Raw genomic sequence first — 27,076 nt, 5'->3', positions numbered from 1 at the left:
TTTGCATAGGATTTCCCCCCCGGACTTGATCAAACTCAGGGTCAAGACCAACAAGAAAAAGTTGAACACTAAGACGATCTAGTTCTGTCTAGCGCTCAATCACTTCAGTAGTGCAGTGCATGCGGATGGGACTTCAATGGTCAATTTCTTGAAAGATGCCCTGCAGCTGGCTGTAGTATGCATGAACGGGTGCATCATTCTGTTTAATAGTGAACGCTTGTTTGTTGAGATAAAAAAGATAAGTTTCATCACCACCATCATAGTAAGTCTTCTTGACTGCAGCCCATATTTCTTTGCCGGTACTTAACCGAATGAAACGACTCATCAAGTCAGGAGACATGAAGTCGATTAACCACCCCTTAACCCGAAAGTTCTCAGTACACCATTTGTTGTAGGTGGACGAGAGCTCAGGAGGCTTTGAAGTGTCACCGGTTAGATAACTCAATTTTTTTAGGTGCAAAAATGCGCATCTCCATAACTTGAGACCATAAGGCATAATTGGCATAAGTTAGGGTGACGCCGGCATGGAGCGGGGGGTTGCCACTTTGAATAGTAATGATTTGAAGAGTGGAGGTCGAAGATCCTCCGTTGATCAGAAGTAAGACATCGCCCATTACAGCGGAACGATTTGAGGGTATGATAAAATTATGTGTTTAGGGAGTTTGATAAGAGGATTTGATTTGAGAGTTTAGGATTTGGATTTGAGGAATTTGATTTAGGGTTTGTGTTTGAATTTGAAGGTATGATTTGAGGGGTTAGAAACAACTTTGGATCGATTACTCTGATACCATGCTAAAATATTAATATGGTTTGTATACTTTAGGTTAATTGTATTCTTCTCTGTAAAGAGGTATATATAGAAATTTACAAGGACGCTTTATAAGGAAATAAATACTGTAATTAATTAGGAGCTCCTAATTATATAAGGACGTGTCAACTATATGAAATAAGGAAGTACATCACCTAATTAACTTAGGAAATAAAACTCTTTGATTTAGTAGGTTAACTCACATCAACATTTCTCACACAAACACACGCACAACTATGATGTCATAGGGTTCGAACTTGAGACCTCTACACTGCAAGTCAATGTCATTTTTCACTAGATCATTTGCACAATTAATTACTTAAATAACTAAAACGTGTCCCATAAATGAAACAAAAGTAAATACGTGAACAATTTCTAGGCCGCGAAATAATTTTAGCAATTTTATGATTGTGGCCCCAATGTTATCAAGCAACAATCTTCACCAGCTGGCCACATGCATATATAACACCCTAGAAGTCACCAATTCATGCATCAGGGTTTTTCCTTCTTGGCTAAACAGCGTAAGATAATTAATAAGATAATTATTTTTGGATTAGGCATTGAATTAAAACACTTAAGATTAGCTTTCAAATTACCACAAATGTGATGGTAAAAAAACTAAGATCATCAACATCATCATCAATTGCTTCACTTAACCTTTTTCTTTTGTATTTTGAATACATTCGTGTACTTAAACAAGTAAAAACGTGTCCCTTAATCATAGATCTAAAAACCAAAAAGGAAGGTAATCTAGTAGGTGAACCAAATACTTAATCAAGATTAAGCTAACACAACCTCAACTAAGCTTCTTTATTTTTGTGTCAAAACCTCAACTAAGCTAAGTTAAGCGCACCATTCACAGAAGCTGCGCATTTGGGAGGGAAAGTAAACAAAAGTTAGAGTGAATCTCTGATTAATTCCATCCAGTTCAGAAACACACAAGAATATGACGAACATCCACGTCAACAACACTAATTCGCCATATTACCATTTTACCCCCCGAAAATACAAGCGCATTGATGACTACTACCATATGTTTCCCAGGAGAGAAAATTCAAAAGCCCCTCACCAAAAAAATAAACCAATCTTTTTGCAATAAAAGGTCGGTTGAATCTATATGACAACTTCGAATTACGTCAGCTTTTGGGCCTGGTCAGGCCCAAGTTTGACTCTTTGAGATATCTGACCTGTCACTTGTGGGCCCTCTAATATGCATGTATTTGATAGCGTGTATATAAATGAGACACTCCCAACAAAGAAGACCTATCTAAGGCCACCTCCACCATGCACAGCTAAGACCTTCACATATCTTCATCATCACACTCACAGTCTTCTTCTTGTTTTGATTTGTAAAAACAGAACCCACTTCCTTTTATACAGAGATAAACCCTAATCTCCCCAAGAACCAAAAGAACCAAGAAACCAGTCGTCGGCCATGGCTTTCATTTTCAAGAACCTCTCTTTATCATCCTCCGTTTTCTTCTACGCCATCCCCCTCTTATTGTCTTATCTCTTCATGGTTTCCCACTCCCAGTACTTGACCAATCCGACGCCTTTTTCTTCCATTAATATTACTACCAGTAACGTCTCCGCCGGGGGGCAGTGGCTTCTTCTCCACAAAAGCATCGGAGTCTCGGCAATGCACATGCAGCTCCTCAAGAACGACAAAGTCATCCTCTTCGATCGTACGGACATGGGCCCCTCCAACTTCTCCTTCCCCTCCGGCACCGGCTGCCGCCAGTACATCGACACCCACCACCGCAACAGAACCATCACAGACTGCACCGCCCACTCCCTCCTATTCGACGTCATTTCCGGTAACGTCCGCCCCCTCTACGTCAGCTCCGACACGTGGTGCTCCTCTGGCGCAGTGGACCCCAACGGCACCCTCATTCAGACCGGTGGGTACGGCTCGGGCATCCGAAAAATCCGCACGTTCGCCCCTTGCGACGACCGAAAATGTGAGTGGACCGAGCTCCCGGTCAACCTCACTGACGGCCGCTGGTACGCCTCCACCCAAATCTTGCCCGACGGACGCGTCATCGTCGTCGGAGGCCGGAGAGCTTTCTCCTACGAGTTCTACCCCAAGACGGGTGACGTGTCGTCCAAGAGATACTACCTCAGCTTCTTGGAAGAGACTACCGACCCTTACGAGGAGAACAATCTTTATCCCTTCTTGCATCTCTTGCCCGACGGCAACCTCTTCATCTTCGCCAACAACCGGTCAATCTTGCTTGACTATAAACAGAACCGGGTCGTCAAGGAGTTACCGGTTATACCTGATGGCATCAAGCGGACCTACCCCAGCACCGGGTCCTCGGTGCTCCTCCCACTAAAAATGAACGGGTCTTTAGACGGGTCGGATAAACCCGAAGCCGAGGTGCTGATATGCGGCGGGTCGCCGCCAGGTGCGTTTAACATGTCGAATTTGAACCGAGTCTTCGTCAGCGCCTCCAATAGCTGCGGTCGGATCAAGTTGACCGACCCGGATCCTAAATGGGTCATGGAGGAAATGCCCATGCCACGTGTCATGTCCGACATGCTTCTCCTTCCCACGGGCGACGTCATCATCCTCAACGGAGCGTCAAACGGAACGGCGGGGTGGGAAGACGCGGCGAACGCTGTCTTCAACCCGGTTTTGTATAATACCTACGAGCCCGACCCGAATCTCAGATTCGTTGTGCTCAACCCATCCAGCACTGCCAGAATGTACCACTCGTCCGCTTTGCTTTTGCCAGATGGCAGAATCCTAGTGGGAGGGAGCAACCCGCACGAGGTGTACAATTTCACGGCGAGACCTTTCCCAACCGACCTCAGCTTGGAGGCCTATCAGCCGCCGTACCTGGGCCCAATCTTCGCCGCATTGCGTCCTTCGATCTTGACCATCGAAGCGAGGGACAGCATCGTATCGTACGGTCAGATGTTTTCTGTTACATTTATGTTATCCGTGTACCGGCCCGATCCCGGGATTTCAGTGGTCCTTATAACGCCGTCGTTTACGACTCACTCCTTCGCCATGAATCAGAGGATGGTGGTTTTGGACGTGGCGCGCTTGGAGAACTTGTCCGCGTTTGCTTACAAGATTGCGGCGTATGGCCCACCGAAGACCACGGTGGCCCCACCTGGATACTACATGCTTTTTCTTGTCCACGCTGGCACTCCCAGCCACGCTGTGTGGGTGAAGGTGCAGTAATTTGGATTTGGTGTAGGACTTTAGGAATTCTTTGAGGCATAGATTACCAAATTTTGAATGAATTTTTTTAAAATTACTTTTATTTTATTTGCTAAGAATTGTAATGATTACAGTAATGCTAATGAGAATGATGGTGGACGAGAGAAATGGAATCAGTTAAAGAATTATGGTGTGATTTGACTGAGAATTACTGTGGGATTTAATTACATTAATTATAAACAGTAATAATGTAGTCAGTTAAGAATTTTGTTTGACCAGCTCAACGTTTTATCGCGTGACCAAACGAATTGATCTTCACATGCAGGTTTTTAATTGGTCAAGCAACAAATATGTACTGGAAAGCATTAAAACAGGATTTATTTACCCCCGGGTAATTAGCAATCTGAACATTACTACCTTTTCTATTTTTTACTTTGTTTTTTTAACAAAGTGGTATTCTAAACTATTTTAATGTACGGGAAAATCAAACTCGGGTGCGAGGGAGTGAACTCACTGCCCTGACCAACTGATCAAACCCACATCTACTTTTCTACTTTGTAGTCACCCCTTTTTGTAACTAGCCTAATATAGGAATTAAGAAGCATAGGTTGGTTCTGGTTGCTTGCAACAAAAACATTGGTCATCTGCAAATGGCACATCACACATGATGCATTGCCAATTTGACAAAGATGAACCAATTTACTATTTTATATTATTACAGAGAACTAATGATTACAAGATAAAAACTGTTCTTAGATCCCATTTCTGTGCAGGCTCTAATTGACCCAAGATTTGATCATCCTTGTACTGCAAGGCAGTGAAGATGCAGCATTTGGCCAATTATATACAGCCCAGGTAGTTGTCTGACAAGTTGAGAATATATCCCAAAACTCTGTTTTACTTTACTTATTTGGTCTTCCTGGTCTGTATTTGTATCTGATGGCCCAGAAAAGGTAGTGTAAGAAATTTAATCCGCTGAGAACACACATGAGCCAGTAGAATCTCTCAAGATGGTAATGGTTTAGGTTGCTTCCAGAGAGCCATTTGTGCTTGGAGTATTTGCCTGAAACATCGTTAACTACAGAAACAATCACTGAGCTAAGATAATACCCCATGGCCAAAGATGCCCAGGTAAGAGATGTGGCCAAAGATCTCATGCTTGTTGGTGCTTCTGTGAAGAAAAATTCCAACAGTCCAGCCAATGTGAAGAGGTCTGCAGACCCAAGGAACAAGTACTGAAGTGCAACCCAAAAGAATGTGAGGGGCAATGGCTCTTTCGAGTCAAGTAGCCCCGAGTTGGAAGCAACTCGCTTTCGCTTAATCTCGACAAGAGCTGCTATTGCCATTGCAATGATGGACAGAGCTAAACCGATTCCAATTCGTTGCAAGTGAGTGATCCCCATTTCGGATTTTGTCGATTTTCTTGCAAATGGGATGATGAAGAAGTCATAGACTGGTGCTAGGATCATGATGAAGACTACAGGGAAAATGGGGAGAGAAGCTGGTGGGACTTTCAAAGAACCAAGCTTGGTGTCCATGGTTGCAGCTTGCTGGACAGAGAATGTTGAGAGCTGAGCTAAGCAGCAATTGAGCATGATGGTGCAAGCGAATATGGGGAGGATTTTCAGCACAATTTTGACTTCTTCTACTTGTTGCAATGTGCATTCTAGTGCCTTATGTGCTGGGTTGTTCACCTGCACTGCTCTGTTTAGGAATTTAAGGCTTTGTGTTGGGGCTTGATCTTGATCATCAGCAGTGGACGCCTCCTTCTCCGTGGCGTTTCCTTCTTGGATTGCTTTGCTGGTTGGGGTTGGAGAAGAAGGGGTTGGGGCCATGTTTGCAATGGCATTGCTTGGACTTTTGGTCATACAACTGTGAAGTGTTGCAGCAATCAAAACCTACAACAACAACAACAACAAAATTAACAAGCAGAAGCTAAATTAGTTTACTTGGGAGTCAAGGATGATTAATTAGTTTTCTGGACATGATTGTCTTTATGATGTGTATGAGATACAAAGTGCTTATCATTGAATTTGAAGAGCATTAGAATCTTAGAGGGGCTAAATTACTTGAAGAACAAAAATGATCTGCCATGGACATATATATTTGTCATCTTCGGCTTACCTTGAAAATTGTTGTCAGTGGACTTCCACAAGGTATCTTGTTCCTGTAAAGAGTGGAGCCAGCAAGAAAGACCGGTATAGACAACAATATGCTAATAGTTGCAATTCCAAAACCCCATTCCCATCCTTTGTTGTCTTCAATCCACACCACCAGCGTCACTGCAATTAGGCCGCCACAAGCAAGGCAGAATACATAGTAGTTGAAGAAGGTTGATCTCTGCTTCCTTCCTTGTGGGATGCTCTCATCGAATTGCTCAGCTCCATGTGAAGGTAAGGAGCCCTTTATCCCTCCAACACCCAATGCCACCAGATAGAGGCCTATGAACAGCAGGGCAGCCTTTCCACCTTCAACTTCTTGGCATGGATTATTGAGGCTGTCTGGACTGCATGTTGGTGGCTTCAGTGAAGGTAAGCGAGCTTGCACTGTGAGTATGATTAAACCCTGTAACAAATGTTTGATATTAAAATTGTTAACAATAAGTCATGTAAAATTTAAGCAGTTTACTTATGATAAATTGGGCAAAGGAAAAGTTTGGTTTTATCCTTGGTACATAATTTGGGCTGACCCAACTGCCATGAATGGCCTCAAAAGTTGATCCAGGCCAACATACATTGACATATGTTGTTGGGCCTTTGTCCCATCGTGTAAAATATGGAACATGGAAGGCCATAAATAATAGGGTCCACAACTTTCGAACTTAGATATTAGGGAGCAAGCTCACTGTCTTAATCAACTGGCGTAACCCACGTTTCGACCAAGGGAAATAGTTTTTAAGCTTCTGCTTCTATTCTATCTAACACTCAACAGTCAACACGTAATCCAGAGAGCAGACAAAGAAAGGGTCTAGCTAGTTTGGGTCCCCAAGCCACATGTTGATTCCCCATTCAAATTTTGGACACTATATCTCATGAACGAAGACTACTCATAAGAAATGTCACTACGCATGCAGTGATGTTCTTGGATCCTATTATCCTATATAGCATAGTTGATGGCTCTAACTTTAAAAAAACAAAAAAAACCAATGCTCTATTTGCCTCTGGCCCTCTTATCAAAACTGTAACCACACACGTGGTTCGTGAACTTGTATGGGAAAACCCAAAACAAGGAAATTTAATGTAGATATGGATTTTTCAGCTACTATATATGTGAATGGTAGACCAAAAAAATACCATAGTTTAGACGATGACACTACGACTTTTGGTACAACTATGTCTCCCAAAACTTGGATATACGCGGGTTAGATAGAAGATCAGGCAGTGAGGGGAGTGCGTACGTGGCAGAATTTGAGCCAGCATATTGCATGAAGCCGGTGCGATATTGGGTGATAATAGTAACATCTTATCATGTATAAGTGTTCTAGCAAAGAAAATATCTAGAAGTGTTATCACGCAGGTCATAGCAAAATAGTACATGTATTTTTCTAAAGGGTGAAAGGAGAGGAGGACAAAGATAGATGCATGCATTGCTGTCAAGCTGAAATTGAGGCATCGAAGTTTCTCATTGTCATGGCATGACATGAGACAAAAACATAATTGACCTCCCAAAAAAACAAAAGACAAACGCAAAGCCACATAGGCCCTGAGGCTTTCACTCTAATTGGCTCTACGTTGCATGAGTTGTATAAATGTAAAACATGATTTTGGCACAATTAAATGTTGAGCTGCTTTCAACACGAATTGGCATCCCATAACATAAAAATGTCCCAACTCAACAACACAAACAAAGTTTTCTGTTTTGGGGTTAAAGAAACAAAATCATATCAAGGCCTAAAAACCCACCTAATAATTTTGATCAGAAAAAAAAAAAGAAAAAAAAAGGGCAGTGGTTTTCTCTAGGCCAAAAGTACGACCAAATGCGTGCATTGAATATTACAATAGTTTTCAATCCCTGAGAGGCTGAGAGGGTTTTATGGCGTTTGCTTCCAACCCAGCTTGCAACAGACTCTGATTTCTGACAGAAACATGATCCTGTTGCAATTTGCAAGCCACGTGTACTTGGATTCCCTCGAGAGAATCAACACCATTATTCTATATGATAAAGTGTAAATAATTGAAGAAATGCGTAGGGATATTGAATTAAGGAGAAAGTTATATCAATATGTGCGCACAGAGGCCAGATATATGTGTGCAGCCGCAGATTAATTAGTAATAGAAGAAAGCAACTACTTAACAAAAAGGAAACAGAAAGAAAGTTGCAAGCACAAGTGAACAAAATACACAGAGAGAGAGAGAGAGAGAGAGAGAGAGAGGGACTGGAGGTGTACGTATAATTACCAGAAATTCAATAACTGTACTTATCAAGTAGATGTGATAAGTTGTGAAAAAAGCATCGGATAAGAAACCACCAAGAAGGGCCAGAAGGAAGGCTGTGCCCATGAAGTCTGTGACATTGTTGGCCGCTTTGGATGGAGATAAATGCATATACTGTGATAAGTAAAGCACCAAATTGCTTGCATTTGCCAGATATGCCAAGTTCTCCAGTATCTCCGCCACTACATATAAACATACACAACAAAATTCATTACCTAAAGTTTAAAACTTTTATATTGAGAAACAGAATATAATCAATCATTTGAAAAACCCAATTCTTGTTTTTCTGTTTTGAGGAATGAATTGAGAGATATGGATACAAACCCAAGACAAAGGAGGCGGCAAGCATGCCACCATGGCGGCCTCTGATTGCAGCTCTGTTCCTCCAGTCAACATAGCCTTCCCATCTGGTGCTCAGCTGCTGTTCTTGTTCCTACAGGACCAAAACTCATGAGGCTTAGAAGGTGGTTCTAATAAAGGTAACCAGCATGAAAGGAAAAGTGTGAGGGATGAAAGAAAAGGAGAAAGAGAGAGAGAGAGAGAGGAACCCACCATTTTCTCTGCCTCCTTTTTTTCCCCACTTGGGTTCTAATTAATTTGGATCCTTTGGTGGTAGAGGATTTTGATTAGAAATAAAGAGTGATGACTGGTGGGAGATTTAAAGAGTGGGGGAGGATATGAGAAAGGCTCCAACTTGGGGAGAGAGAAACCTCTAGAAAATGACTTCATTTGATCCCTTTTGAAATCTCTCCCCCATGTTACTACAGAGAATAAGCTAATTACTTTCCAACACCAAATATATACATCCAATTTGGCAAGAGAAATAAAGGGTAGGTTCTTAACTTTGAAACTGCTTTGGTTCAGATAGGGAGGCATCAAATCATCTTGACCTAAAAAGAAAAGAAATAGGCAAAATAAATGTAAAGGTGTAGGTGCCTCACCTTCCTAATTATGGTATATAAGCCCTTCACAGATTGGGGATGTTAAAAGGGAGGGGGGAGGGGGTCTATAAATCTTAAAGTTTGCTGATCCTCTCCCCACTGTTACTAACTCTTTTAATTTATGACTAATTAAAGAAGAAAAAAAGAACATATTCTTTCATCTTTTAATCTTTGACACAAGCATAACAATCAAATTACTTAAATAAATAGATCCCCTGGCAGAATGGAAATCCCAAGTTGCATGCCAGATTGATTACCACACAACTATTGGATATTTTTGGATTAAACTAATAGTGATGGAGGATTTGAAAGTTAGTCAAATTTTAGCTTTATAAGAACATACCTGATACCCACCACCATCACCAAAACTCATGACTCACCACTCTTACCCTTTGCTAGTGCTACGACCGCGGACTAATTTGTCTTCATGCTAATACAAAACTCCGAAAATTATGCACGTATTACCTACATTCATAAAGATACGCTTTCAACCAATACTACTTATAAAACTCAGTAAATGTGATATTTTATTACAAAATGTCTCGGTGCTGTTAATAATGAAACTACTCATATATATTGTATTACATTTATCAAATTTACGATATGAAACTTTACATTCTTCAATAATGCATATTACATGCATACGAAACGAGAGCGGACACAGAGTGTTGTGCTTGTGAGGGGGTCTATATATTTTGACTGTTTGACTTGTGAGGCTGTGAGTTTGTGACTCTACCACGACGCTAAGCTCCCACCGTTCAGTGTTATGGTGGACCAAGTCTGCTTGGATTGGTGTTAGAGCAAACACGTATTAATACTATCGATTTAGGTTGTGTCTAGAACTAGCTACTGACCGATTCTTAGTAGATGTACCGTACGTTAACTTCAAGTTACATGTCTCTTCAATTAATTAATTCATGACAATTTCTATCGAGTGACGAAGGGTTAAACGAGAGTAATTTTCGTTGTTTTTTAATAGCATTTCCTTTTCAATCTCAATATAATACATGGGAACTTAAAACTCTAATAATAGATAAGAATCCGAGTTTTTTCCAATGGGATATTTTAAATTACTATAATATACAGGAAGATGAACTTAAAATTAACAAACAGAAATTAGGTTTAAACACATGCGTGGTGAAAAACATTGCATGTGATATGTGTAGAGTGTAGCTTTAGCTAGTGCAGTTGCATATGCAGCTTTTCCCCAACATGCAAAGTGGTAAATTAATTAGCAGGAGCAACACGGGGTTTCGCTTGTTCGAAAGTTTTTTATGGCCGCAATTTTCAACTTGTGGCCTCTCATAAATCATGATAAGCTAGCTGTCCTCTAATTGCGACAGAAGGTCACTGTTCAACGAAGACAATCTCGATCAATATCAATTCCAAGGGCCGTTGGGATATATGATTCTGGGAGCTAAGTTGGATCTGCAACTGCACTTAAATGAATTTATCTAGAAGAAGCAGATAAAAGCAATGTTTATTCTCCAGGCATATATTCTGTATATCACCAATTTAATATCTTTTTGTTATAAAAAATTCTATGAATATTAATTGAAATATATCACATCTTTGGGTAAATATATATCACGATGTGTCCCCACACTCGAAGAAATTAGATTAATTTCTACTCGAGATTCGACTTTACCCGAAAAAAGAAGAAGAAATATATCATATCTTTGAAGGGAAGGAAAGGATGTGAAGGGGGAAATGATATCAAGATTACTTTAATGAAATGGATAAGGAGATATGCTTAATGTGCGAGGCCAAGCCAATCCAAGGATTGAAAATAAATCAACTTCACTGTTAAGCCGCGATCACTCTTTGACTGCAAATGTGGCCGCATTGCAAACTACAAGAACGTCCTAAATTATTTTTTTCTGTTAGATAGTAACTTCGTATTGCAACGTGGAAGCTAATATTACCGACACCAGATCATCTATGTAACATCCTTGTTTCTAATCTAACTCATCTGGACATGTGCTATGGGAATTTAAGCAAACCCCTTGTGTAATTTTATTTGCCCACGTGTCACTATTAATATATATTTTTTATGCGTGAGAATTTGATTTCTCAAAATTTGCATGGCTCTCCCTTAAGTATAATTTGATTAACCAAAACAAGTTGCTGCTTTGTGTGGAGTGGGATATTGGTTATGTGAGTTGGTCAGGGCAATGAAACCGTCCATTTTCAACAAGGTTCAAATCCACCCGCATAAATTAAATTAAGTTAGAGTAATTTAGAATATCATTTGCATTGAAATTCCATGTTAGTAAGACAACAAACGACGCGATTATTTGAAAAGTGAAGGTAATTGGATTCCATGATGTATTCTAGTAATAAAAGGACATCTCTTTGGAGTGAGAAACTTGTAATGAGGCAAACGCAGAAGCCAAAGTGCGACACAAACTACCAATTTACACATTTGCCTTGAAATTTGACTTGTCTCTTGAAGATATATAAAGCTGGCTCTCTATCTGTCTTTTGCGCACTGTGACATCATATGTGTGATTAATTTCAAGCTCTTGCTTTAGGTAAATGAGAGAAGCAAGCATTAAATAAGGCTACGAATAATTAGGTAAATAGAAGACAGCGACCCAATCAAAGTCTACCCTTTTCTTGTAACCCAAAAAAGTCTACGTATCCTTTTCTCCCTTGGCTCTATTTTTGAGAAATTTTTAAGTATAAGTGCAAATGGTGTTATTAATTTACATATTATAATACGGGTAAACGGCATAGTGATATATCAAGAACTTATAATGTAATGTTAACTAATAATTATACCAAAATTAATACGCAGGAGTTCATAACATCACATGATAACATATGACAGTCAAACTGAAAAATTACTAGCAAATTTTGCAATTTTTTTATTTTTTTTTTTTTTTTTTGGGGCTGTATGGTTGAATTCTTTTTCAGCAGATCCACGTGCGAAGTGTGAACTGTGATCTGTAAACCCCCAATAGTCCGGCGCATACATTGCTCCTAGTCATTTTGCCTATTTAGTCTAAGCCCCGAGGCCTAGGGCTCTCCATATATTGGACGACAGAATATAAAATATAATAAATTAAGCAATATTTATGGAATGTGGAGAAGGGATGTTTGTGGAGAAGGGATTCGGACCTAGGATCTCAAATGCATGGCTAAATGCTAATTTCCAATAAAGTTTAACATAAAACAAATACATATTAATGAAACCAAAAGGCACATATTATAAAATGAAAAATATGTTTGACAACATAATTGAAAGTGTACCTATTTTAATGTGTATTTTTATTGATGTCTTGCAATTAAACTCATAAAGAATTGGACTTTTTTTGGACTAGTAATAGGTTAATATATATTGGGCTATGTTTAAAACAAGTCAAATATATAGGTTTGATATTTTTTTAATCCCCAAAACTCCCCGTAGGCTACAGCCCACCTTAGTCATTAAGGTAGTTCTACCCATGAAGATGTGTTTGGTGACTGTTGTGGGGGTTATTAAAGACTTTAGTCACTAAAAAAACAAAAAAGTTGACTAAAAGCCTTTCTATAGGCAAAGGTGACAACTACCGCCGTGAATTCGATGTGCAATTTGCCGGATGTTGTAAACAATTTCCACACTTTGCCTTAACTCTAGCCCTTTTCACTTTTTTTTTGTGGTGAAAACCAAGGTATCCCCCGCGCGATTGCGGGAACTAACCCTCGAGGTATTGTCGGGCGCAAAGCGGGGACCTCTCCCAACAAAGTCTGCTCTATTCGCAAGAGCTTGGGATCGAACCCAGGACCTCTTGTTTAAAGGATCCAAGCCCCTTCCACTTGGACCAACTCCTGTTGGTGCCCTTTTCACTTTCACATACAATACACAAAAGATTTGAATTTCAAGCATAGAAATAGCTTTTGCCAAATAGATCATAATATGCTGGTTTGATGGCAACAAGGAAATGACAATTTCTTCGAGGATAAATTTAGAACACTCCACCTGATAATAACAAAAGATGCCAAAGAAAAATAAAAAAGAAAAACATATGATACAGAACAGACGATGTTGTTTCAAATACATGGAAGATAACCAACCAAAGGTTAATAGAATCTGTCATATATTCTCCTTGTGTGTTTATGTGGTCCAAAATCAAATCCAAATAGAAATCCGAAAGTACTGTTTAAATCCCCTAGAAATGATCAGCGAAACAGTTGTACATGATGGTCGTTCTCATCAATTGTAGCTAGCCTGATATTTCAGATTCTTATTCCCCATGGCATGACAGGAATGGTAGAATATGTTTTTTGCAGCCTTGGCATCTTGGTGTACTCTCTCGAGCAATGCTCGGAGGACATTATTTCTCAAGCTTCCACTGCTTACAATATGAGCTCAGCTGGAATTTATCTACTTATAAAGAGATTTCTGTTCATGATTGAATGAACTGACTTACTTTGGCATCTTAATTAATAAAACCTTTGTAAAGAAAGATGCCTAAACTAGCTACAACATGCAATTGCTACTTTGCCTTTTTATTTATTTATTTAATTTTCGTGCTTTAGCATCAATAATCTGAGAAACTAACAATCGTGTGGCTATGAACTATTAATTTAGAAGCATGTGATGGATATGATAGAAAAAGAGATTTTGAGTTAACATCATTATCATTATGTTTGGATGAGTGAAATAAACTTGGGATTTTTAACAAAAGTCAGAATTTCTAAATTGACATTAACCAATTCTCGTGTTTGTATTAAAAAAAAAACATAGAAATTTAGAAATTACGCATGAAAAAAACATGGAATTAGCAGGTTATAACTCCCAACTTTAAATTCTATCTAAAAGTCGTCATTTCTCAAATTCCAAGAGAGATTGAGTTTCAAAAAAATATAACTTTACAAATAAAGGTTAAATTCCGTATTTTAAATCCGTCACCCAAACAAGAAATTTTACAAATTCTAGAACATTAATCTCCGTCATTTTAAATTCCATTATTTATAAATATCTTTGTAATTTTAAATTTTCTCATCCAAACGCAAACATCTTTCATGTAAGGGAAAAAGAACAAAAACATTTCTTCATCTAGAACATCTTCCAGTCCTTCCAAAAAAGAAGGCGGCATACACTTTAGACTTTTTTTCTTCTTTCCAAAAGTGATTAGGTATTAGCAGTCCCGTATGCTTATATTAATTAACACAAGATGGTGCATATAGTCAATTTCAAGAGAGGACTTTAGATGGTGTATTTTTCTTGTTGAAGATACTGTGCAACTTGCCTGGACACTAGTAAACAAGTGGTAAGAACCATTTGCTTTTCTATGAACATACGTCTCACTAACTCGTTTTCTGGGCAATCTAGTGTGACGTTTCAAAATCTATGAATTCGAATTCGGAGGTTGATATCCAAGAAACTAAAACTCTTCTATGCATCGTATTGGTAGGAACGTCCCTTCCACTACTTACTCATTGCATTCATTTCCCCATTTTAAATGACCAACAATTTTTAATACTAGTATGTTACAAAGAGTGCACCACTAAGCGTTTACTCTTTTGCAACACATGACCTCATAAAAAGGAACGTTATATTTGAATAATGAGACTAGAAGAGTTTATTCAAATATAACGTTCCTTTTCGCCAGGTCATGTGTGATGTAAAAGAGTAAATGCTTAACCATGCACTATTTGTAATATAATAGTTTTTTTTCCCTAATCAGTTGTAATATACTAGTAATTTCTTCTCATCAAAGCATTTGATTATTTTCTCACATTAAATTATGTAACCTTTTATTTATTAGTTAGAAGATCTTGCTTTGACTCTCCAGAAATATAACAGCCTACAGCTGATCATATCAGAGTCGAAGATTACTGCTTGCCTACCCTTGACCTTGGAGATTTATTATTAATAATGAAGGTCAGGGCTTGAAAATATTAGATGCTTATGTAAGAATTAGATAAAGTACTTCAATTGAAATTAGGGTTAGGTATTGAGTTGACCCTCTTTAAAAAAAAAGTTGTTAGAAAGCTTAATCTTGCATCCTGCCAGAATTGCATTTGGTCAATTGGTTCTGAACTTGTGTCAAATTATTCTGCACTGCCGCAAGATCAATAAAGCCAATGAGAACAGAATTTTCCCAACTCATAACCTTTCCAGCACTCTGTTTGAGTCAAGTTCTAAAGACCACTCACTCAGCACCTAATTAAGCAACCCATGATTGCATTTTTAATTTAATTTAATTTATTATTATTATTTTTTAAAAGGGTGGACCAACCCGAACATAGACTTGGCCGGAAAGGTTGTTTATAATAAATAAATATTAAAAAGCGAGGATGCCATGCCTGATTTTTCAAAGGACGTGTAGATTTTTTCTGGGAAATGTCTCTTTCTATATTCATAGACTGGTCACAGTGGAAGGACCATTTCAGTGACTTTGGTTATTTCGGTTTTACAAGTAATTTCCATTTGAATTTTTATCAGATTAATTGAACCTGTCTTGTATAAGTGATTGTGCATAAAGATTTTGGTTGGTTTCTAACATACTGTTGCAATTCATTTCCATCACTTTAAGATGAAACTTGTTTGATTAGGACACCCCACTGGTCAGAATTCTTGGGATGAAAAAAATACTGGCTAGAGAAATGAGTCGGGGTGATCTTCTGGGTTGTGTGGGCTAAGATCTGAGGGTGGAGAAGGACTTTAAAACTTTTGACGTGGGCTTGGCTGTAGCTAATAGCCCATTAATTAGATACAAGCGGATATCAAGTCCAATATCAATATCAGAGCTCGACAGAGAAAGAAGGAAAGAAAAAGATGGTGAAAGTAGTGCTTTATTGATCATTTTCAAAGAAGTATACAACAATAAAAATTGCAAATGATATCAGAGAACAAAGAATAAATAATCAGCTTTCTGTTTCTTCTTACAACAATCAGGACTTGAACTGTGAACAGACCCATGAATTGATGAGCATTTTACTCACCAATAACCTTTGCAAGAGCACTCCCCATCCTGAAAATGGTGAAACCTATTCCTGTCTCTTACAATAATTACTCTGTTAAAAAGTTTGGATATCATTTTGGTCACATCATGGCAATCCCAACAGACCCTGAGGTTCTTCACAATCCTAACCGGCACGCCTTCTTTTAAACTGATCAAACCAAAAGCAATCGCAACCTTCTCACTATGTTTACACAATGCATCCTCTTTCTCTTCTTCTTCTATATCAAACAGCACAGGATTGGTGTTAGCCACATAACCTGCTAATTTCAGCCGCCTAGAGATTTCTCCCAACATTGCCTCAATTTCATTATACCTAGGATGTGACTTGTCTCCTACTAAGAACTCATGAACTTCACCATCAACCTCTAAGACACTGCAACCAGGAAGCTTCCTCACACCTTTAGCCTTCATTGTCTGCCGCACATTACTAACTCCATCCCATAGCTTGGAATCAGCATATATATTGGACAAAAGCACATAAGCACCATGATTCTTGGCCTCTAGTTCGACTATCTTTCTCGAGGCAAGCTCACCTATTTCCATATTCTTGTACATTCTACTAGCGTTAAGCAAAGCCCCCCAAGCACCTGCATGTGGCTTCATTGGCATGCTGTTTATGAAGTTCAGGGCTTCATCTAAACGCCCAGCTCGGCCGTATAAATCAACAATGCACCCGTAGTGCTCTAGCTGAGGTTCAATCTCATACAATTTCTTCATTGAGTCGAAATGTTGACGACCTTCCTCAACTAGTCCAACAACAGTGCAGCCCCTTAGAACTGAAACAAACGTAACTTCATTTGGATGAACCCCTTCTTTGTTCATAAGGGAGAAAAGCTCAAAACACTTCTCACCAAATCCATTCATAGCTAGACCCCCCAGTGCACTACTCCAAGTATACACATTCTTTTCTTTCATCCCCCAAAACACTTCCATGGCCTTATTCATAGTCCCACATTTTGCATACATGTCAATGAGTGCAGTCCCCAAAGTCACCGTCATCCGTAGCTTGTTTCTCTCTATATATGCATGAGCCCATCTCCCTTGATCCAATGTCCCCAAATGGGAACAAGCGGATAAGACCGAAACCATAGACACCTCATTGACCCTCACACCCTCCATTTGCATCAAATGAAACAAATTCAAGGCTTCCCTAGACTTCCCACATTGCGCATACCCTGCAATCATCGCATTCCAAGCAATAGGGTCCCTTTGAGGCATTTCATCGAACAGCTCCCTTGCAAAACCAACATCACCACATCTGGCACAGGCGCTCACCATAGCAGTCTGGCATACCAAATCAGGCTCAACAATTTCTCCAAACACTCTATGACACGAATGTAAGCAACCCAATTCAGCATACATGAAAATTAACCCGCTTTGAACATGGGGGTCATTCTCAAACCCGCGTTTTGTCAATGCAGCATGGACCGAAGGACCAGTCTCACGTGCCAAAAGCTGCGCACAAGTGCGAACCAAGAAGTTGAAGGTGTAGTTATCAGGTAAAAAATTGTCCCTGGATTGGAGAATTCTGCTGTAAAAGTGAAAGCTTTTAGATGGCGTGGAGCTTTTAGAATAGGTTCTGATCATGGAGTTGAGGGTGAAGAGGGTTGGGTTTTCGCATTGGTCCAGGACTTTATTGGAATAACCCAAATTGCTGGGGTTTCTGATGGCTATGGTGGCAACAAATTGGCCAGAAAGGTGAGGGTCGTTGAGAAGACCGTTAACGAGCAGTTGGGAGTGGATTTGTTTGAGTTCTTTGAGGGTTGTGCATGAGTCTACGAGTGAAATGGTTGGGTGCTTTGCAATGCATCTTAGGGAGCTCATGTCTTAGCAAATCATTAGTGTCATGTTCCAATAACTTCTAGTCTAATAATATACCAATGTCACAACAAAAACATTTGACAGAAAAGTGCCAATTTTTATAAGTATTTTTATATATTAAAAAGAAAAGTCGATCACTTTAGCATTATTGCTCTGTGAATTGTTAAAGAACTTTACATTGCATGTTTATGTGATAGACTTCAAGTGCCCTTTAGAAAACAAATCTCCAATCTCAATTTTAACACCCTTTTGGTTATTCTCATGCACAATGCCATCAACATTTACAAACTCAAATGGCCTTGACTCATATAGCAAGGGGTTGACCGTGCCCAAGGCGAGTCGTGTTCAACTATCCGACACTCTCCCATTCTTCAGCTTAGTGAAGTGTCCGTGCAACATAGTGCTTAACTGGGAATGACAAAGTTGTGCATGCACCTACATGCTACTTTGCTCTAGGAACCAGTTGGCAGCAAAAGGAAAGATTTTACCTTTTACATACAAATGCAACACCAAAACACATGAGCTCCTGCATTGTATGACATGACTTTTATGAATATGACAACATTTTGGGTGTTCAAAAAAGTATTTGGCTGCTGGGAAAATTTTGCATCTCCAGTTCGGAAAGCATCAGGACTTGCTTGGTAGCTAGCAGCAATGCATGTGGCAGGCAACAGAGAAAAAGGTATGCCTCAAGCTAGCAACCAATAAAATAAAGTTAAAAGTAGACCAAGACCAAATGCTATATTCATATTCCTCAATGCATGCATATTAATCCTTAATAAGAAATAGTTTTTTTTCTTTTTAATTTATTGGCAATGGTGCACTAAGCGAGGATATGGATCCAGCTTGCTACAAAAGCACTGGTAAAGAGAGAATCCTGGGACCAGCTTAACTGTTATATCCACATTAAGGACAAAAGCGTTGTCTTTGATGCCATAGAGACAGAACATTATTGTGCTGATCCGAATCCTCCCAATTCTGAGTGCATATGTTGCTGCTAGGCTAGCTGTGTACTTCTATGTTGGTAAATCGCCACATATACATTGGATTTACTTCTTCTGTTTTATATCAGTTGCCAAATTACTTAAAGGGAAAGCAAAGAATAATCACCTGGCATGATTTGCAGGTCCTAATTGGTCATAATTCTGAATTATCTGCAAATTAGTCATGCATGGTAAGCCAGAGTGTGCTGAATGATGAATTGAAAATTTAGAATTATCATGTACGTGTCAAAAGCGTTTGTGGGCTTTTTGAATATTTGGAAAGCTCGAAAACATGACTTAAATTGTTCTCTTATGTAATAAGTTAACCAAGCTTGATGTGATATAAGTGATAAGGACATGCCCAAAGGAGCCGAATTTCTTCTAATTTGCCAACTTATAAGTTTTAATATGAAAGTATGAGAGCAGAACTTGCAAGTTACTTGTAAGAGTCTGATCAAAGAAGCCGTGCCATGCTAAGATGTCAACCATGTGATATGAAAAGTTGAAATGAAGCAAACCCTTGACATTGAGTTTGAGTAGCCAAAATTCAATTTCAAACCGTATGGTATTAGCATCCACTAGCTAGCAGCCTTGACTTTTTACACACTCAATCGCTCGTTTATCGGAGTGTGCTGCAACCTCTGTTGAAATTTTAATACTATCTCCATCCTCATTCTTCACAACTTGCAACTAGCCTATACCTGCCTGCCAGTGCCACAGTTTCAAGTCACAAGCATATTTTATATTGTATTTAAGATTGAATTTGTTAGACTCGTGGCCAGTACATAACTTAAATTCATAACCATGCCCCTAAAGACTTCCAAGGTCCCCATATATTTGTTTGACCCACAAGCTATTCTGATCAAATTGGTAGGCTAAAATGTAGCAATGGTTCCTCAACTAAAACCCCACTTTACTTTTCATCTCTCAACTTCAAAAATTGTTATAGTCGTCCCTTAATTTAAGGAGTTAAGGAACGAAAAATAAAATCGAATCTTAGTTAACGGATCATTGCTACATTTTAACTTAGAATAATATTTACCCTACAGTGTTACAGTTACTAGCAAAAGCAGCAAGATTCAAGAGTTACTCTGTGAATTCAGTTTTTTTTTCTCTTTGCAGAGAAAATAAACGAACAAAATGGGCAAGTTGCAAAGTGAACAAGGAGTTAGAAAAATCTTGGACGAGCCCATCAAACTCTTGTTCAAGTGGAGTTGCAGAGTGAGGTGAGAAAGTGATAAGCTATTGGTTCAAATCTTGTCAGTCTAAAGAAAGAAAAATCTTGGGATGACATTAATGACATGGCTCTCATGACCTAATGTTTAAGCTTAAAGCCGACTTGTTAAAAATCTTCTAAAAGTCGACCGAAATATTTGACTGAGAAAAAAAAAACACAGTCGTCAGCACATATATATTATTATATAAAAATTGGAAATATGAAACCAATAAATAAGACAGAGCCGATTTTGAAAAACGCGGCGGCTGGGTGAGGTTGCGCCGGTGGAGCCAACGGAGAGGGAGAGTGGTAGGTCAGAAGTCAGTAAGCCTAGAAAAGTAAATAAAAGAGTGGTAGGGTCATAGGGGCCATAGGGGCCATGACCCTTCTGATCTCTCCCTCGTCATCCATATAGACTGTTTTTTGTGGTATCTCCTGTCCATTTACCAAACTGTCCTCCTTCTTATTTTTCTTCAATATTAAGGATTTTTTTTAGAGGTTCATCTATCTCTTCTTATTCTTCAATTTATCTCTTTTAATAGCTTCACTACTCTTTAACAGGGTAATCATATAATGTGGTACATGTTTGAGTAATGCTTGCCTTTTAATTGGGTGATTTCTTGAATAAAGTTTACGCTGCTCGTTTATAAGCTGGCTACGTGACTCTTTATGCATCAATGGTCGGAAGTTGCCTACTAATTTGTGGACGACTAAATTTTACAAAATCCTAAACTTTTATACTAAATATATGTATAAGATACTAGAAATTTATAATTAACTTGGTCTACGTTAGCTTGGTATGCATTTTGGGCTAATTCCTTAATAACTTAAGGTTTTTGGGCATAATCTAACATGATATTAGAGTTTTGGTTTCAAAGCTTTTAAGTTGGAATTCCTTATATGGTTGAACATGAGTTGAACATGAGGAAGAATGTTAACTTGATATACATTATTGTGTGTATGTGAGGGACGATTTTAACTTGATATACATTATAGGTTCATTTCCTGACATTCTATTTGGATATGACTAACATGGTAAAGATAGGAAAAAGATTGAAGTATTTTGCATAACCCTCTTGATCATCTAGTGTTATGAAAATGTCTGAAAACAGTACCTTTGCATGCATCAAGCAGTAACTTCCCCTCCCAACGCTTTGAAAATGAGATGGAGACATTGACCCGCTGTTGAGCATCACTCAACCATGAGCATTGAGCACCAGTATATATATATATATATTATTCAGACAGTTCAGATGTCTTTGAACCCAAAACTTCATTTTCTTAGTGGGAATCCGATTAAGTCACAAGTTTAACTACCAGATCTTTTAAAAATACTTACGATTGTTCAATTAATGATTAGCTTAGAACAAGATTCCTCTTTAGAGAGAGACCATAAAATTCAAACATTTAGTTTTGTTAATTTGGAGAAAAGAAAAAGGAAACCTATTATTTTCTAGTAATACAAGCAACAGGTTGGATAAGAAGGGAAAACAGATGGGGCACTTTGGTCATTTACCCAACCTGTCAACTCTCTCCCAGAAAAGAAAGCCTCCTGTCTCTTCACCAAGCTCCTTATAACCCCACCAAGCTCTACCCCCAAGGGAAGAATCTCTCTTTCTCTCTCCCAATGTTTTAAAATTTCTGGCCTTCACAAGTTCCCAACAATAGAAGCAAAAGCTGTAGCCAAGGGGTGAAAAATAAATCCCATAGTAGCAAAAGCTTCTCCTACCAGCTTCTTCTTCTTCATCTTCATCATCATCTTCATCGTCTTCATAGAAGCCCAAGATGTCACCATTCTCTGCTTGATTGTCTGTTTCTTCATCTGAAGCCGTTTGCTTCCACTACTTGTTCTGAGTCACTGAGTGATGGGTGTGAGCTCTACTGTCTCTCAGACTTTCCACATTACAGTAATTCTCACAAGAAGCTCTTTTCGCCGTAATCCTTAGATTGAAGCCAACACATGTCCCTTTAAGCCCCTAGGAATTCAATCACACACAACTTTGATAAATACATAAAACACATAAATATATGGCGGGTGGGAAACTCTACAGTGCTTCGGACATGAATGTTATTTTCCAAAACGAAAAGCTCCCTTGCTCTTCTGACGTTCTTGAGTCTATTTGGGTTCCCACTTCTTCCTCCTCTTTTCATGGTAATTTTATATCTGCTTTGCATTTTTTAACTTTGTTGGTTCTCGGGCCTTTGAGCTAGCTAGCTATTGTCCATCTGTTTGATGCTTTTATTCTTGTTGGGATTGTTGCCTTTCTTTTCATTTTTCATTTTTTCCTTTTCCATTCCCTTTCTCAGCTATTCAAACTAATGGGTTTTCTCGTTTGACTTTGGTTATATTTCGTTGCTCTTAGATTGATTACTGTAAAGCTTGAAACTTTCACACATCCCATTTTGAATTATGTTACTTAATGGGCAAAATTCGAATCTTTTTTGGCAGAACTTTCTTACTACTTGACAAAAATTGTGGATCTTTGACATTCTTTCGACTATTTGTTACCTGTTTTGGTTGATCAACAGGGTAAACCTGCTTGACCAACATGTTAAGATGGAAAGTTTGAAGCTTTTTGCATGCTAAGATTGAAGTTTGAAGCTTTTTGCATGCTAAGTTGAAAGTTTGAAGCTTTTTGCATATACTCTCACAGTATTCTATTGCGTTTCTGTAAGATTTTTTTGGTTTGTAATTGTTTTTTGTTCTGGAATGAAGTCATCCTGTAGTTGCTAATTTCAGTTCCTCTCTGTAAACAAAATGGGGAGACTTTCAGCAATAGAAGAAAGATAGATAGAGAAAACCCCACCGAATACGCTTAACTGAAATTTACACTATTGAGTTCTTGAAAAAGGTGTGGCCATCTAAAATTTGGGTGATCCTTTGTTTTTGTTCCAGGTTCAAATTCAATGGTTAATTTTGAAAGTGCAAGTGGAGAAGACTCCTTGGATAGGTCATTCTTCCGACCGATTGATAAAGGAAATGGGGATGACGATTATGATGCAAGCCTTAATCAACCAGGAAAGAAAAGGCGGCTTACGGTGGATCAAGTTCAGTTTCTGGAGAAGAACTTTGAGGTAGAAAACAAGCTTGAACCAGAGAGGAAGGCCCAACTTGCAAAAGAACTTGGCTTGCAGCCTCGCCAAGTTGCAATTTGGTTTCAAAACCGGCGGGCGAGGTTTAAGAACAAACAGCTGGAGAAGGAGTATGACTCATTGAAAGCTAGCTTTGACAAGCTCAAGGCTGATCATGACAATCTCCTCAAGGAGAACGGAAGTTTGAAGAATGAGGTAAATAAGTTCAAAATGATCACCATGCCTCATTTGAGTAATTTGTTACTCTTTTGACTGTGAAAATAGTAAATGGTTTAATTTTTCCTGTGTGTGAACAGATTGATTCCCTCAAGGACATGTTGATTTTGAAAGATAAAGGAAAGCCGGGAAAGGGAAATTTGGAGTTACATGATGCAAACAATATTATTTCATCCGATGTAAAGCCCCAAAGTGCAACTCCAAATGCAGCTTCTGATAATGTGCCAATGGTGGTATGCAAGCAAGAGGATGCAAGTTCTGCCAAAAGTGATGTTTTTGACTCAGATAGCCCACATTGCACTGAAAACCATTCTTCGTTGTTAGAGCCTGCTGATTCTTCTCATGTCTTTGAACCAGCTGAACAGTCGGATTTCTCACAAGATGAAGATGATGATCTCAGCAGGACCCTTTTGCCACCACCCTACTTTTTGAAACTTGAAGATAGCTGCTATGATGAGCCGCCTGCAAGTTCTAGTAATTTTGTGTTCCCTGTGGAAGATCAGCAGCCCTTTTGTTTCTGGCCTTACTGAGAGAGAGATTATCATGTTTCACATTGACGGACTGCTACATTTCTCTGTGATGAAATGTGAAGTTCTCAGTTGTAATTATGGTTAACTAGCAATAAATCCAATTATATTGCCCGTTCACATATGTTTTATGTTTTGATTTGCTTCCGGGTTTATGAGACGACATAGTTTTTTTGGCTACAAGCCTAAGACACAATATCCACGCAAAAGATGAGAACTTACGTGATTTGAGTGCAAGTAAAGAAAGAAAGAAAAACCTGATGTTGCTGCATTTGATAATCTGTGTTTTAAATTGATCCTTCTGCAATAAGATACACAGGCTCCCAAATACTGCTAATTTGTTATAATAATAATAATGAATCTGCAGTGAAAAAGCAATCTTGGCAGATAGTAATACAGAATTATCTGTCAAGATTGTTGTATTTTTGGATTTCCTCCGGAAGAATATATTTGCTCAAAACAGCACACTCACTCCAAAGGAGGGGGGGGAAGGGAGAGATCATTATCATAATGTTTCTGCTCACTCCAAAGGAGGATAGAGAGGGAGAGATCATTATCATAATGTTTTTGCTCTGTTAATTAATGTGTTGAATGTTACATCCTTGTGAAGTAACGTCCAAGACAAGTATATTTTAATAGCAGCGTGACAAGCTGAGTTTGAATCCGAACACAGAGAAGCATATGAAAAAATATTGTAAAAATATACACAATACATAAAAGAAAGAAAAGAAAAAGTCAAATTTTGGGTATAGTTTCATCTTCAAGTGACAATCAATTGTGTGTGATTGGCAATGACTTTTTGACACCCCCCTCCCCCCAAATCCCGATAGCTTATTGGGGATGTTGACACCTTGGTTACGTTAAAGCTTTAAATATTTCAATACTTATATGCAGTTTTTTTTTTTTTTTCTAAACCAAAGTTTGTTTTTTCCTGCAGATTGCTTCTGTTACAGAAAATCTTGCTGATGCAAGTTTGGATTTCCCAAGAAATTGTGCCCTCGAAAATGTAAAAACACTCTTATGATATGAGTGTGTATTATAATAACAAGAGATGGGGCTCTGTTTTTATATTTAATTGTTTTGGTGGAATATGGATTGCATCATGCATGGCCCATGGGCAAATATAAAATTGGAGCAAACCTTCTGAGAGATGAAGTCTTACTTTCTGGTTTGTCACACTTCACGTGGAAAGAGAACCTTTGCTTTATGTGAACATTTAAATTTCAACTTTGTTCGGTGGAAGAGAAAGAAACTGTTAACATTGATTTGACCCCAGAGTAGAAATTCTTCATTTTTGACTGAGATATGCTTGAATTTCAATTTTCAACCGTGTTTTTATGTGGTTATTTGTCTTTGTGATGCTTATTAAAATTGATCCCAGCTAGCTGCGTCATCAACTCGGAAGGAGGGCGTGGAAAATACAGAGATTGAGCTAAAAAGATGCTGCCACCAAAGTTGAACTCTCTTTCTGGCCAAACTGAGAAAAAAAAGTCCTGCTCTGTTTCTACCAAATTGGGTTTCAAGACTTTTAAGAGTGCAAAAGTGCACTGCACTGCATGCTCTTGATTCTTGTTGCAGGGTCCAGTAGCAATTCCAAGTTAAGGCACACATGTAGGAGTATTTGAAGACATGCTCTAATCATTGGGGATACACAAATTTCATGCGCATAGGGTTTGGAACAGCTTTTCTTTTTCTTCTTAAAGTGAAATTTTTATTTATAATTCGAGTTTGTGATTGTTGTAGCCGTTAGATCGACAGATAACGAGTTGGTCATGTCACTCATGCGCTCGTGTTTCTACCAATTTTGTCACGACCAACATTCCCAATCATAAAAAGGAGATAAAAAGGCATAATTCAGTCAAGCAAACCACACATCCATCCATATGTTCCGTGTGAGATGTTAAAACTTAGGCTTCTGCTTCACATCTTTCAATGGCTTGAGCAAACCAACAAGTAAAGCACGAGTTCATAGTTGGCAAGTTATACCACGTGGGGACAGCCTCTGGCCACATCAACTCTAGATATTTCCTCCCAAACCACACAATACCGACGATCCCAAAAATCCCATTCCATTTCTGAAACAGACAATCGCATTCGTCCGGTACCATCAGAAGTGGCTTGAACATCCACCACATACGTGTCAGTATCCAAGCATGCCACCACACCGCAGGAGCATGCACCGGGATGGCATTTTAATGGGCCGGGCCCACATGTGGGCCGTATATACAGATGCGCATGCAACGTGGCGATAATCCCATGGTGGGTATGAAAGCAAGAGCTTGGAAAAGGGCTGGCCCCCACTGCAGAAGGGTTCCTTTCCGTAGTCTCTGTTCCAGGAGAGGAGGGTAGAGACAGAGCAGGATAAGAATGTAATGGGGCGGGTCATGCATTACAGTTGGGCCCCGGGACTGGGATATGGGCTTTTGTTGGTATTGAGACAGCACTGTCACCTCTTGATCATCCAACCAACCAACCTCGCTCTCTCTGGGTCTGGGTGATGATGTCACACGTGTGCGGTCTCTTTCGGGGGTCCTACTAACCACGTGCCTGCCCACACTTTCTTCTTCGTCAGCTGATTCGACCATGGCAGTGGGCCAGTGCCTATGCATTGTCTAGTATAGTAGCCTACCCAACCTTTCATGCGAAGTTTGATGAACATAATTAGACTTATTAAGTCAGCAACAGTTTAAGATATTGTCTCTTACAAATGCCACTTAGAGGAGTGTGATTCGTAAGATTGATTTGAACTCAACCCCAATCTAATCCAAATCAATCAGTCTACCAAACGAGATCTCAACGTTGTTGTCCATAGCCCATATTTGAAAATGGGCTTTGCCTTTCAACCAAAAAAAGGAAAAAAAAAGGTGGGCTTTCCGCTAGTTTAATCCATTATATGAAAATGTGGGTCAT

The 27,076-nt window shown here is 39.0% G+C and overlaps 4 protein-coding genes across 5 annotated transcripts; 2 read left to right on the top strand and 2 right to left on the bottom strand.

The window, feature by feature from the left end:
• The first annotated feature begins 2,091 nt into the window (after nucleotides 1-2,091).
• On the top strand, nucleotides 2,092-4,145 carry LOC110751294 (glyoxal oxidase-related protein). The gene has a single exon (XM_021951737.2). The coding sequence runs from the start codon at nucleotides 2,244-2,246 to the stop codon at nucleotides 3,999-4,001; it is 1,758 nt and encodes a 585-aa protein (XP_021807429.1). The 5' UTR covers nucleotides 2,092-2,243; the 3' UTR covers nucleotides 4,002-4,145.
• Nucleotides 4,146-4,578: 433 nt separating this feature from the next.
• Nucleotides 4,579-9,320, bottom strand: LOC110751246 (Major facilitator superfamily protein). Its single transcript, XM_021951680.2, has 5 exons — nucleotides 8,966-9,320; nucleotides 8,738-8,846; nucleotides 8,378-8,595; nucleotides 6,105-6,545; nucleotides 4,579-5,878 (listed from the first exon to the last, which is right to left on the bottom strand). Exons 1-5 carry the CDS (start codon nucleotides 8,966-8,968, stop codon nucleotides 4,883-4,885), a joined length of 1,767 nt encoding a protein of 588 aa, XP_021807372.1. The 5' UTR covers nucleotides 8,969-9,320; the 3' UTR covers nucleotides 4,579-4,882.
• A 6,810-nt stretch (nucleotides 9,321-16,130) lies between these two features.
• LOC110751296 (putative pentatricopeptide repeat-containing protein At5g40405) lies at nucleotides 16,131-18,192 on the bottom strand. Its single transcript, XM_021951739.2, has one exon. It carries the CDS (start codon nucleotides 18,132-18,134, stop codon nucleotides 16,287-16,289), a length of 1,848 nt encoding a protein of 615 aa, XP_021807431.2. The 5' UTR covers nucleotides 18,135-18,192; the 3' UTR covers nucleotides 16,131-16,286.
• Nucleotides 18,193-21,919: 3,727 nt separating this feature from the next.
• On the top strand, nucleotides 21,920-24,286 carry LOC110751247 (uncharacterized). 2 transcript variants are annotated; one of them, XM_021951682.2, is made up of 3 exons: nucleotides 21,920-22,199; nucleotides 23,227-23,618; nucleotides 23,720-24,286. In XM_021951682.2, the coding sequence occupies exons 1-3, from the start codon at nucleotides 22,196-22,198 to the stop codon at nucleotides 24,167-24,169; spliced, it is 846 nt and encodes a 281-aa protein (XP_021807374.1). In that variant the 5' UTR covers nucleotides 21,920-22,195; the 3' UTR covers nucleotides 24,170-24,286. The 2 variants fall into 2 exon arrangements, with proteins under 2 accessions (XP_021807374.1, XP_021807373.1); XM_021951681.2 differs by having other exon boundaries at nucleotides 21,921-22,482.
• Nucleotides 24,287-27,076: the final 2,790 nt, after the last annotated feature.

The sequence above is a fragment of the Prunus avium genome, chromosome 1, assembly GCF_965620075.1.
Source record: "Prunus avium chromosome 1, drPruAviu1.hap1.1, whole genome shotgun sequence".
In the NCBI taxonomy this organism is placed as follows: Eukaryota; Viridiplantae; Streptophyta; class Magnoliopsida; order Rosales; family Rosaceae; genus Prunus; species Prunus avium.
Note: the sequence above shows the minus strand (reverse complement) of the source record. Positions and strands in the feature narration are given on the sequence as shown.